This window comes from Mesoplodon bidens, assembly GCF_964165515.1.
Source record: "Mesoplodon bidens genome assembly, chromosome: 5".
Taxonomy (NCBI): domain Eukaryota; kingdom Metazoa; phylum Chordata; class Mammalia; order Artiodactyla; family Ziphiidae; genus Mesoplodon; species Mesoplodon bidens.
This window is the reverse complement of record NC_138161.1, coordinates 62,592,643-62,605,744: the sequence shown is the minus strand read 5'-3', so window position 1 is coordinate 62,605,744 and position 13,102 is coordinate 62,592,643. Positions and strand designations below refer to the sequence as shown.

The 13,102-nt window shown below is 41.1% G+C and overlaps 1 protein-coding gene across 1 annotated transcript in view; it reads left to right on the top strand.

Moving 5' to 3' along the window:
* Window positions 1–13,102, top strand: part of LSAMP (limbic system associated membrane protein) — a 654,527-nt gene that overhangs the window by 608,871 nt on the left and 32,554 nt on the right. The window contains exons 5-6 of the mRNA XM_081235871.1: window positions 9,555–9,675; window positions 10,388–10,536. Coding sequence (XP_081091997.1) covers window positions 9,555–9,675; window positions 10,388–10,536 — 270 coding nt within the window. The remainder of the gene's footprint in view (window positions 1–9,554; window positions 9,676–10,387; window positions 10,537–13,102) is intronic.

Sequence of the window (13,102 nt, the reverse complement as noted above, 5' to 3'; positions counted from 1 at the left end):
TCAAAAGAACATTGCAGGACTTCCCTGGTGGCGCAGTGGTTGAGAGTCCGCCTGCTGATGCAGGGGACACGGGTTCGTGCCCTGGTCCGGGAAGATCCCACATGCCGCGGAGCGGCTGGGCCCGTGACCCATGGCCGCTGAGCCTGCGCGTCTGGAGCCTGTGCTCCGCAACAGGAGAGGCCGCGGCAGTGAGAGGCCCGTGTACCTTAAAAAAAAAAAAAAAAAAAAAAAGAACATTGCATTTCAAGCGGATGCTACTCTAGTCAGGGATGCACATTTGTACATTGGACATATCCAAGGGCAGGACTTGGCCTTTGAATTTGATAAATCAACTGTACCAACTCTAAATATAACCTATAATGCATTTAACAATACACTCTGTCTGTTACTTAGACTACAGAATTAAGAAAACATGAGCAGACGGCACTAGCACTTTAGGCAACCACTCTTCTAGTCTTTGTGGAGACCAAGGTCATACCACTTTGGAAAAAACAACAATTCATAACCACTTTAATTGGAATTTCCACCTTAATGTATTGTTTGTCAGAAGAGAATAATTCAAGACCATATTTTATCCTCTGCTATTGAACTAACTGGCCTTGAGAACAAATTTAAGCCACTGTGGTCAGATACCATGTGTCCCTGGTGGCTACGAGGGATACCTGATAAGTTAATATTGGTTATCTATTTGTCCCAAAGTATGGGCATTAGAAGGGAAGATTTCACTAAGATACATCGGTAAGTGGGCAAACTTTGAACTTCTCAGATGAAAGGATCCTTAGATGTAGTTCAAAAGGATGGGGGGGGCGGGGGCGGATCCATATGATGTGTCACCCAGCAAAGGAATAAAGAGAATTCATTTACCCTGTTCAGTGAGGAGTGACTGTCCACATCATTCAAATTCAAGTTCCACATCACATAATTGTGGCTAGTGACAGGGATAAAAGGATGTCCTGACAGTTCTTCCTTCCTGTGTGTTTAACACAAATACACACACAAATACACACTCCACACATATACATATACTCACGTATGCACATATAACATACATACACACATGCACAAAGGCACACAGACACACATGCACATACATCTTAACCCATATTTGAAAATATGCTTTGGATGGTGGTAAGTTACTTTCCGTTATCTTAAGCCTTCCATGCAGTTAAACTGTGTGCCAGTGATACTGTATAAAGTCCCTAGCAAGGTAGATATAATTGACTGCATTTTAAAGTTTGAAACACGAGAGCCCTAGGAGGTATAATTGCCTTTCCAAAGTGACACAGAAAGCAAGAGTAAGAAAAGGCATGCAGGGGCTTCCCTGGTGGTGCAGTGGTTGAGAGTCCGCCTGCCGATGCAGGGGACACAGGTTCGTGCCCCGGTCCGGGAAGATCCCACATGCCGCGGAGCGGCTGGGCCCGTGAGCCATGGCCGCTGAGCCTGTGTGTCTGGAGCCTGTGCTCCGCAACGGGAGAGACCACAGCAGTGAGAGGCCCGCGTACAGCAAAAAAAAAAAAAAGAAAGAAAAAAGAAAAGGCATGCAAACTCCAGCCTGTTTGATTCTAAAGCCCATGCCCTCAGGAGAAAGAGAAAGAGAAGTTTTCAATTCTTAGTACCTACTATGTGCAGCACTGATTAAGGGATTTACATTTGTCATTTAATCCTCCCAGTAAACTCATGAGATCATCTTTAGTCTGACTTTAAATATTTGGAAACTGAGGTTCAAAGAGCTGAAGAAACTTGCCTTAAGTGCCCCGGTCAGTGCTGGACTGCACTATTTCCTGTGGCCTTGCTCCAGCCTGGCAGCCTTCTGAAACAGGAAGGGAAATCCCCTTCACACCCGACCTAGAAGAATCTAACAGATAGGATTCTGCTGTAGCATTTAGGGCACTCATTTCCAAGAACAAGGGGATGCATTCGATGAGATCTGAAGTGCTTTTATCCTGAAGTGCGATTTTTTAAGTAATAGAGTTTTGAAATGCCAGTATTACTATTCTTTTCCAGTTCTGGGTGTGTTTCAGAGACGTTAATGATCCCAGTGTTACAAAATGCTTTAGGAGCTTTTTTTCACGTGAAAGGCAATTTCTCTCGGTGTTTATATAAGTTTATAATTAGGTTAATTAGCCTTTTTAATGTACACACAGCCATGCCATCATCTACCACCTCTTCTTTGACTTTCGGAGTTAAGATTTTATTTTCTCTCAATCGACCTTCATCTTCATTAGATTTCTGAAAGTCCAATCATGGAGTACATAGAAAATATTTATGCTTCCATTGTGTGAAACATCAAAGCGGTCTGCATTGCAGATGGCTCCCAAGATCAAAGCCAGCCGCCTGGGTCCTATTATTATTAGCACAATTATTCTGACGTTGTTCCTTCTTGACTGTCCCCAAAGTGTAACTTAGAACAGAAGAAAATACTGATAATTTTCAAGAAAAGCCTTGTATAAAAATGTGAGCTTTTCCTCGCGATGAGTGAACCACAGAAGAATATGGACAGAGACTCAAGATTCTAAAATGACATGTCATAACAAATTACATAGAAAACTATAATGAGCTTAGTCAGCCAGTCTGTCCTAACCAGCAGCATCTAACACATACCTGACCTTGTAAAAATTGCTCAGTAAATGTTTACTGAATGAATAGGTGAAAGACTAACAGATAAACTCTGCTCTTGTAACATTTCTCCAAACTTTGCAAATTGATATATGTCACAAATCAGGAAGCATGTTCTAAATCAATGTCCTTTGGAATCACCTTTTTATCAACACTTCATAAGCTTTGTTTCTATTATATTAAAACAACTAGCCATTGCACCTGTTGTCCTATTCAAACAATTCACCCTACTTAAATGTAATTGTATTAAGTAGATGAAGTCTCCAAGATTAAATTATAGAACCAGGTCTGGCTAGCAAAGCTCATGCAAACTGAGAAATTTCCAGTTTGTCACTTCATATAAGCCTGCCTACTATGAAAATGCCCCATTATTTAATCTGATTCCTCTTCCTTTTCAAGACACAAGGTTTGGAATTAGGTCAAGGGATCAGGATGGCTAAGATAATTAATGGCTGAATAGATTATCATAATGAACAGATCCACAATACCACTAAAAAAAAAAAAAAAATCCCAGTGCTAGTTATTTTCTCCTGCTAGCATCTCATTGACTCATTTACTCATTTGCCAACAGATATTTGTCCCAGGGCACTGAGAAGCTAGAGCAGTAAACAAGAGAGACAGAACAGTTCTTCCTGTTTAGCTTACAAGCTGGATTCTACAGTCTCTCCTTTTTATTTCTCTTGGGTAATCCTTCTCCACAGTTGGTCTAAGCACTGTGCATAGCCATTTGACATGAAAAATCTATTTTCTAAGTGGTAGGATGTCCTGGAGCTTACAGAAGCTAAATTATTGACCCGAAGTCTCTTCAACTAAATAAGCTTAGTAAAATTTTGTACAATAGGCAGGACTTATGTTTTCTTGTATCTCACAGGATAGTTGCTAATTTCTTCCAGATTCCAGCCCTACGGACAAGTGTCCTTTCATTTACAGGTTCTAGGTGTAATCCCTCAATTTCAGTTCTCACAGTGCATTAAAAGTAGCTACTTCTGGGTTTGTCTCTTTCTAGTGTCCAGTATCCCAAGAATAATGTCTAGTGCATAGTAAGTGTTCAGGACTTAATTTTATTTGGACTCTTCTTATACTGGACACTTTTCCTATTCCTGGAGAAATTCTTCTCAAAAGCTGCCCCCAGCTCTCAAGCCTGCCCCCAAACCCCACTGACCAGCTAATATTTCTGTCTTCAGCTTTCCCACAGCTCTCTCTCCAACTAGGTTCACATTGTCACGCTTTATTACTTTTTTTCCTCTTCTCATCTCCCTTTCAACTCAGCTCTGCCTCCACCCTGGTGTCCAGAGCTAACCAACCCAACATATAGGCTGGGGGACATGGGACTCTGGCATTTCTAAAGCTTGCCCTTACATTTGAGAGCCATTTATTTAGAGGAAGCAGAGGTTACCTACCATAGATTCCACAGTTGGGACTGGAGACATCCGTCCTCTCCAGATAATATTACTGTATTTTAACTGGACTCTTCAATACTTTGATTCCAAAATCACCTAAAATCACCTTGAGGAAAATAATGGCTCAATATGGAACCAAACTGGCTACGTTCTCTAACTATTCATGACTACACCTCTCCATTCTCCATGCCAACCTTTAGTTTACTCTTACATCTTTATTGATGATATCAATAAAGACACAAGCTAATGTTTATGAATCTATTATGGGATCATCAGAGGAACTATTCAATAAGAATCCAGAGTACTGCGATTTGCTACTATAACTTTGCAATGTGTACAAGAACCATCATTTTCTGAGTATCTCCAGAGTACCAAGACTCTATTAGAAATTTTGTATGATTCACGGTAATCATCACACCAACAGTGGCCAACCAAGGAAAGAGGCATATGGGGCCCGGCCTGCCCCAGTAGAAGGAGTATTTACTTTATCACTGACATTGTTTGGTATGTTTGGTTTAGTATTGCTGGTACATGGTGATTTTTTTTTAAAAAGACAACTTTTTGTTAGGTTTATTATTGTTTTTAACTTCTCTGGATACAATGCCTTTCTTATTGTTGGTGTCCTCTGACTCCACCCCATCAGTCCACCATCACACACTAACCCAGGAGATAATCAAATCATCTCTGTGCAGAGGACAAAAACAAAGCCCAGAGAATGTAAGCATTCTCTGCCACAAAATCAAAGAACCTGTGAGTGGGAGAGTTGAAACTCTGCCCAGGTCTAATCCCAAAGCCCTCTTTCCTTCCAAGATACCATGTGAGTAATCGTAATAAAAATAATAAATGTAATCACTTCAGGTGTTAAATGTGCTCTGATATATGAGATTTCATTTGATCTTTACATCAAAACTGTGAGACAGGTAGGCAGGCCTTATCACCTACATTCAAAGGTGAGGGACTCCAAGAAGTTAACATGTCACCTTCAGGAGGTGACAACCTAAGTGGCACAGGCAGAAATTGAACCCACATCTCCTGATTTCTAATATGGATTCATATCCACTATGCCAGTGCATGTTGTGCCATCTTGGGTACCTTTTAATTGCAGAAATACGTAACATTTGCCTTTTAAACTACCAGCATACTCCCCTAAATGTTGTTTTTCCTTATTAGGAATTAATTTCTCTCTGAAGGAACTCACTCAAGTGGAAACACAGGGAGAGTCAGAGCATGGGCTTCAGAACATGGGTTCCAATATAGACTCCATCAAATGCTGGCTATGTGAATTTGCACAATTTACTAACCCTCTGCAAATCTGTCTTCTCATTCATAATATGGGGTTAATAATCCTTGTTTCCTAGGGTTACCGTTTGGATGAAAAGAATAAATAAAGCCTAGTAGAGTGCTGACACATGGTAAATGTCTATATATTGAATCTTTTATTAAGAATTTTTTCCTTTGTACTATTATTCCAAACATTAGGAAGATTAAATGAATGATATTCTGTTTGCTAGGCCACTGTCATTGTTATCCTATTCAGTCTAATTGAAAGAGTCTTATTATTGGTGATATAAGAAGAAAGCCCTTAATATTTTCAGAACCCAGAATTTTAAAGTAATAAGAACTGGAAGAGTCCTCTGACAATTGTAAGCTATTGCAAAGTCACGTAAAGAATAACAATGGACCTCTGTACAGCATTTTTATTAAGCCACATTTTAATTATAACCATATTTGGAGCAAGGGCATCTATTATTTTAACTCTACTAGGCATGCCACAATATGATTTGTAATAACTTTTCTTAGCCTCACCTATGCAGAATTCATTACAAATGAATTTTGAAATGTTCATTCCAAGAAGCTGTGGAACAGACCTGCACCACTGTGTCATTTGAGAAGTACTGGAAATAACGAACTCTTCATACATTTATCATTATCTGTGACTATACCTTGGTACGAGAAACTTCCCAGATTTTCAAGGAGAGGAGCAAGTGTTTGGCCTTTGTAATTGACCAGTGTCATCCTGCCCCAAGATCAATGCATTTGAAAGTGTTCAACCCTAGTTCACTGTCATCCTTCCCATGCTGTCATCTCTGAGGCGCTAATAAATAGTACTACTTAGTTATTCAGGTTCTGAACAAAATGAGAAATAAGTAAAGGAGACATACACGAGGCCCAGTTGCCCCCATTGTTAGAGATCAAGATGGTTAGAGGTAGCAGCTTAGTGTGGCCAACCTACCTTCCCAATCATGACAGCCCTGGACGGGGCCAGGCCTGCCCACATGAGAGCAGGAAGGAAAGAGCCCACGTAAGACATCAGTGTGGAGAAGCAGAGGAGAACCTCTGCTCCCCAAAAGAAGTTTGATCCCAGGAGGAAGAAAGGGGAGAGATGAAGCAAACAAACCAAGTTTGCTCTTCCCTAAATTTTCAGTTAGAAAAATCACCCCCTGGATGGAAAAAGATATTCCATGCCAATGGAAATCAAAAGTAAGCTGGAGTAGCAATACTCATATCAGATAAAATATAGTTTAAATAAAGAATGTTAAAAAATATCACCCCCTGGGTTCCAGAGCAAGGAGGTTTAATAAATAAGCTCCCACCACATAGAAGGAAACATCTAGAGTGAGGAAGAACTCGTCCATAAAACTGTACAGCTGGGACTTGTGTTCCTGGTCCCATGGCGGAAGAGCTAGAAGACCTCCACCATGGATTATTATGTTGAGGTGCCCCAACTATGAGCTCCAGAAGTAGAGGTGATGGAAAATGTGGAGTCTGGCCCAGATTGGACCTGGTTTAGCCAAGTGGTAGTTATCATTAAGGATTTATCAGTCTTAAGCATGCAGCTCCAGAAACTCACGAACACTGTTTAAAACTCATTTTACGAATTGAACAAACCAATTGAATCACAAGCAAGATCATCACTCTGGCCAACATGATACAGATTGTAGAGTCATTGGCAGTTTAAGAGCCTAGCCTAATACAGTGAAGAGGTGAAGATGGGAAACTAACATTTATTCGGTGGATGGCATCACTTAGATGCCCACGCTGGAAACATGGGTGGGATCCTTGACACTCCTCCTTCTTTCCCTCACTGTTCACATCTAATCTTGTCAATTCTGAGGCTCATATCTCTCCATCTCAAATCTGTACATTCCCTTCCAGCCTCTTTATCAAAGACCTAGTGCAGGCTGTCTCTGGGTTCCTTCAGCAGTCTCCAAATGGACCTCCCTGACTCTGGTTCCAGCATTTTATAGATGAGGAAATTGAGACAGTGTGACTCTAGACAAAGTACTGAGCTCTCTAATGATGAATGATAGTGAAGGACATAGACTGGATTTGAGCTCAGGTCTATCAAACTTTAAATCCAAGTTCTTAACCTCTACTCCATACCCCATACTCTATACAAGTATCTCCCCCATCCACACCACTACCACTAATCATTGCATTAACCATTGAACTAATGTGCTCTAACGATCTATATAACCAATCATAGAATGAAAGGATTTTAAATGGAAACTTGGTGATCATTTTAGGCTAACTTCTTCTTTTAAAGGATGAGAAAGAAAAAGCTCAAACTGGTACGGACACTTGTCCAGGCCACAATTCTGGTTAAGAGTCAAAAGCAGACCTATGGTGTGCTGTTTCTGACTTCTAATCCTGACTCCCAACCCATGTATTAGATAAATGAGTTACAATTTTGAATTTAGCAATTTAAGGGTTAAGGGCTAAAGGAGTTATGGGTATAAAAATACACTTGGGTCCTAATGCTACTAACTGCCCATTTGTGAAGAATGGGCCATTTTGACTAGAATTGGTTTGGTGTGGGTTTTTTTTTATGGGGGGTGGACACACAGTGAGGCATGCGGGATCTTACTTCCCTGACCAGGGAATGAACCCGTGGCCCCTGCAGTGGAAGCACGGAGTCTTACCCACTGGACTGCCAGGGAAGTCCCCTAGAATTGGTATTTTTTAAGTTGGAAGGGATGCTATGTAGATCGTTAATGTGTGGTTCCTTCATTTTATAGATAATAAAACCAAAGCTCAGAAAGATAAAGTGTGTGATGGGAAGTCCACACAACCAAACAGAAACTAAATTCCAGCGCTCCTGGCTTCCAGTCGAGGGTTCTTTCCACTCATCTTGTTGCCTTTTTCTGTCTAAATAAAAATGAGCACCTAAGCCTAAAGCAAAACAACCGCCCACTCTGGCACATGTTTACACGTGGGCTGGTGGTGTTATCCAAATGTCCTCTAACTCCTCTTCTCTGTGACAGTGATTTAAAGATGTCCAAGCTGATGTGAAAATTAAATGGGGGAGAAAATTGCAGACTAACCTGATGATGCTTTTGTACATCCTTTTTAACTAAGAGGATCCAGGTCTTCTACAGGTAGAAAACGTGGAAAATAGCTTCTGAATATGAAGACAAAAACCTGAAAATAAGTGAGCTGAACCAGGTGCTGAAGAGCAGAGATGTCAATGAATTTTGTATATTAGAGTTCACTAATTTACCTAAATAAGCTTTTTCCTTTATAAAATATAAACAGATGGTTTGGGTCTATTTTGTCCATGTACACACAGCCAAGTTGCTGTTTTCTGGCAAATAACCTTTGGACAGAAGTCTTTTTCTCCTTGAGGATCCATAACCTGCACAAACACAGCATCATCAAGCCAAAAGCTCAAGTTTATCATCGTTGCTCAGTCCTGTGGACCTGTAAACACTTGTTCCACTTTCCATGGGATTGTTTGAAAGAATCATGGCAAATTAGAATGTGTTTCTGAGCTCATTTCAAGCCCATTACAGTTTTATAGACTCAGTCCTAAGCAGAAAAAAATCAAGTGCACAACTGCCAGAGAGAGCAGAAGACTGGTACCCCAGGAAGGTGTTTATGCACTACGATAGACTTCAAACTGCACCCTCACACATAAAAGCAAAATTGACCTGGGTCGTAGCAGTAAGGGAACACAGAGGAGGGAAAAAAGTATAGCAATCATCTGACATTAGTTTGTTTTCTTGGATTCCTGCAACAATATCAGGCTAAGCCTGGGCTGAGAGGACTTTAGTGCCCTATTATTTTCATCAGATTTCTTACTGCCATCTCCAAAGGTAACAATAATAATAATGATAACGATGACGGTGAAAAAGAAAAAAATGCTCAAATTATACACTTAAAATCCCAAGTCCTTTAGTATTACCACTCAATTTATGAAAAGCAATAAAACTATGCAAGCATTATAACCTATGATTGGAATAACGGATGGTCTATTGGGAGAGGGAAAAAGATATCCTAGATTTCATTTCCATAAAGCCCCATTAAGTGTCCCGTTTAAGTAAACCAAGTCTACAGTTTCATTAATCTCTTATTTCTATTTAGTTTTCTAGTGATCCGTCCTGTTCAGCGGATCACATAATTCTGGTAAATGGAGCTTTAAGACCATTCCTGTCCTGCCTCTCTGCAATCAAATTGTCCTTTCTAATTCCTTCTTGTGTGGAAATTCTGGAGCACTGTCCAAAGTTCATGTAAACTGTGTGTCTGTCCTTCCTACAGATCCTCCCACTATCACAGAATCCAAGAGCAACGAAGCCACCACCGGGCGGAAAGCTTCTCTCAAATGTGAGGCCTCGGCAGTGCCTGCACCTGACTTTGAGTGGTACCGGGACGACACCAGGTATGTACCAAACCTGCTGCACCTCCACTGCTCCGCCAGGTCTCCCCTGCTCAACAAGGGAAACCAGAAGCCGTAATGACAAAGCCAAGTCCGGCTGTAATTAGGTAGGCCTATCCGATTAGACTCTTCATTTTCCAAGGTTTTTTACCAAGTGCTTTGGAGCTGTAGATCCTTTTTTTTTTTTTTTTGCGCTACGCGGGCCTCTCACTGTTGTGACCTCTCCCATTGCGGGGCACAGGCTCTGGACGTGCAGGCTCAGCGGCCATGGCTCACGGGCCCAGCCGCTCCGCGGCATGTGGGATCTTCCCAGACCGGGGCACGAACCCGTGTCCCCTGCATCAGCAGGCGGACTCTCAACCACTGCGCCACCAGGGAAGCCCCAGGGCTGTAGCTCTTAAACTGAACCCCAAAGCACTCAGGTTGCGTGCATAGGGTGAGGCAGGTGGTTCGGGGGGTAGTGTCCACCTGAGTGTCTTTCTTTCCTAGAGCAGAAACCAAAGCCTGATGAAACTCATCCATTCCCGAGTCTTCTCCATCAATGGACTTTGATTCTGATACTATGGGATTGCATGATTAAAATGAGGAATTGAGCAGTAACAAGCTCTACCTACTTCCTTTCTCTCCTTTTTCGCCAATATAATGATGAAAAAGAAATTACTATACCAAATCGTCATCAGTGTTTCTCTTTACTCTTCTGTCTTTGAACCCTCAGGATAAACAGTGCCAATGGCCTTGAGATTAAGAGCACGGAGGGCCAGTCCTCCCTGACGGTGACCAACGTCACTGAAGAGCACTATGGCAACTACACCTGCGTGGCTGCCAACAATCTGGGGGTCACCAATGCCAGCCTCGTACTTTTCAGTAAGTATGCCAATGCAGGGAGCTGCCTGGGAGACCAAGTTGATGGAGTTCTCCTGTGGAAAACTCGAAAATCATTCCCATATCTTTTAAAGGTAAACTTAAACAAAAATCAGTGTATAGCCACTGAAACAAAAACACAGGTTCACAATCCCTCTGTGTAAAATGAGATTTACAAGTGAATACCTCTCCTCTCTATTCCCTGGTGTACGTTTGATAACTGCCTTGTTTTTTTGTTTGTTTTTTTAGTTTAGTTGTTGTTGTTTTTTTTTTCCCTGGTTGGTTAAACTGTAAGAATATTCAGAGAACAAAAATCTCTTTGGTGATGGTCTCTTTAAGGAACAGAGATGGTGTAAGATCGTGGAAAGTGGATGGCACTTAAAAAATGGCAGTGATGGGAGTGATTGAGGGAGAAATATTCAGTGAGGATGGATAAGGTGCTGGGAGAAGGGAGAGGCTGTAAAAAGAAAGTGTATTTTTAACAACACAAGAGGAAGAGTGGAATGACTGATTAAAACATAATAGAAAATCTAACGGAGGAAAAACATTGCAGAAAGGTTTCCATGTGACAGCAGGAAACATTACTTGTCTGCTATATTTTTGGAAGAGAGATGGGATGGTGAGAGAGAGGACCAAAGCTGCTTCTTCTGAAGACCAAAAAAGGTCCTCAAGGCAGACTAAGGAAGGACAAGTGATTTTAAGTTATTAGTATTAATAAGAAAGCCCACCTTAGAGCCTTTCCCTTGAGCAGCATGTTGTAGTCAGATACCTGACCCCCTGCCTTGTTGGTCTGGCAGCTATGAGCACAGAATCAAATGCCTCCTGAGAAACAGAAGTACGATGGGTGAGATCAGGGGAGATGATGACACTTAGAATAGGAAAATGTTTATCAGAATAAGTAAAACAAACAAAAGTGTTAGCATGTGCTGGGCTAGACAGTTCATTTGGACTAAAAGAGAAAGTCCAACAAATTTATTATTATTTTGAAATAATAAGCCACTAGGAGTTTGTTTTTCTGCACAGGCTGAATTGGAAAATTTAGAAATACTATGACCAGGATAAATGTCTCCATCTTGCTTTATTCAGTTTAGATGAGCCTTCAAGAGAAAAGTTTTTAGGAGAAAAATCAATTTAAGTGATACTTCCCTCGAAACGTAGTATTAAAGCCATTTTACAACTGCTCAAGATCCAATCCACTTATTAAAAAAAACCACCACAAACTATTCTAAATTTGGCCTTCAGTTTCTCATTCATAACGCCCGTTGACTTCCATCTGTACGTGTGATGGGATACAGCTATGCTACAAATGCTGCATCAATATGAAGTTTAAAATTCATATCCCTGTTTACTTGTCTCCAAAGACCAAACATCAGTGTTCTTTACTTAAGCTAGAGACGTCGATATCTCAAAACACTTGAGAAGATATTTATTAAGAAATGTACTTACCTGTTTCATTCCTGACATTAGGGATTCCATAAATAGGGGGGGAAATAGCCTCAACTATGAATTTGAGATTCCGACAAATCTAAGGTGAGCTGATTAAGTAGAACATACGCTTAACAAGAGGTTTTGTAGGGATTGGAAAAGTGAAAATGGGATAATTGGATTAGTTAGAGAAAGCGAGCCACTATAAATTTGCATAAAAGTATGCAAATTTCCTTTTCTTGTTATCCCACCCAGAAAAAGGACTGTGCTAATGATATTTTTCAAATAATAAATACAATGATACCTGTAGACTGAGAGAGAGGATGGGGAAGGATAGAAGGATGGAATAGGCTCTATGATAGCCTATTTTTCACAAGTATGAAAGAAAGAAAGAGACAGAGAGAGAGAGAGAGAAAGGGAGGAAGAGGGGAAAAGGAAACATTCGAGGAGGAGAGGAAGAGCGTGGACTAGGTCAAAGATAATAGAGATACTGCTGGTCTGCTGGTGGTGAGGAAAGGTAATCTCAAGCCCTGAAATACCATGGTCCTATTCACAAAAGTCCACTTAAAGTACTCAACCCAGTAAGACTAAGAAATGTCAAGACTCTTAGAGAACTTCTGTTCGTAAACTAAGAATCAAGAAATTGGGCAGGTAGATCATGGTCATATTGCCCTTGATGATTTCATAGAAGTTACCCTCATTATACCTATGAGAAGAGTACAGGGCCATGATGAGTGATGTGCTCCTTCGGTGGGCCCTCTTCGAGGCAGCCCGCACTGGCACCAGCTCTGCACACCGCAGCAGGCACAGGAGAGGAAGCACAGGCCTCAGAGTTCGGCTTAGAATTGATTTCCCACCTGATGGGAAAGTTAGGGAGTGTCATACCTACAGAAGAATAGAACACAAAAGGTCACTGGGCTTTGAGGGGAAAAGAAGCTATTAAAATTGTCAAACATTAGCAAATCTACTGTCGTCCTATTTCTTCGACACTTTAAGGAGGAAGCTCTGCTCGTTGTGTAACAGGAATGGCAATTCCACCACAGCTGCCTTGCCACCATGGTTTGGGTTTGGGAGATGTGTTGTTACAGCCTTCATAGCTGGATCTTTAAGAATAAGGCTCTATGGTAACCAATTTACACAGGTA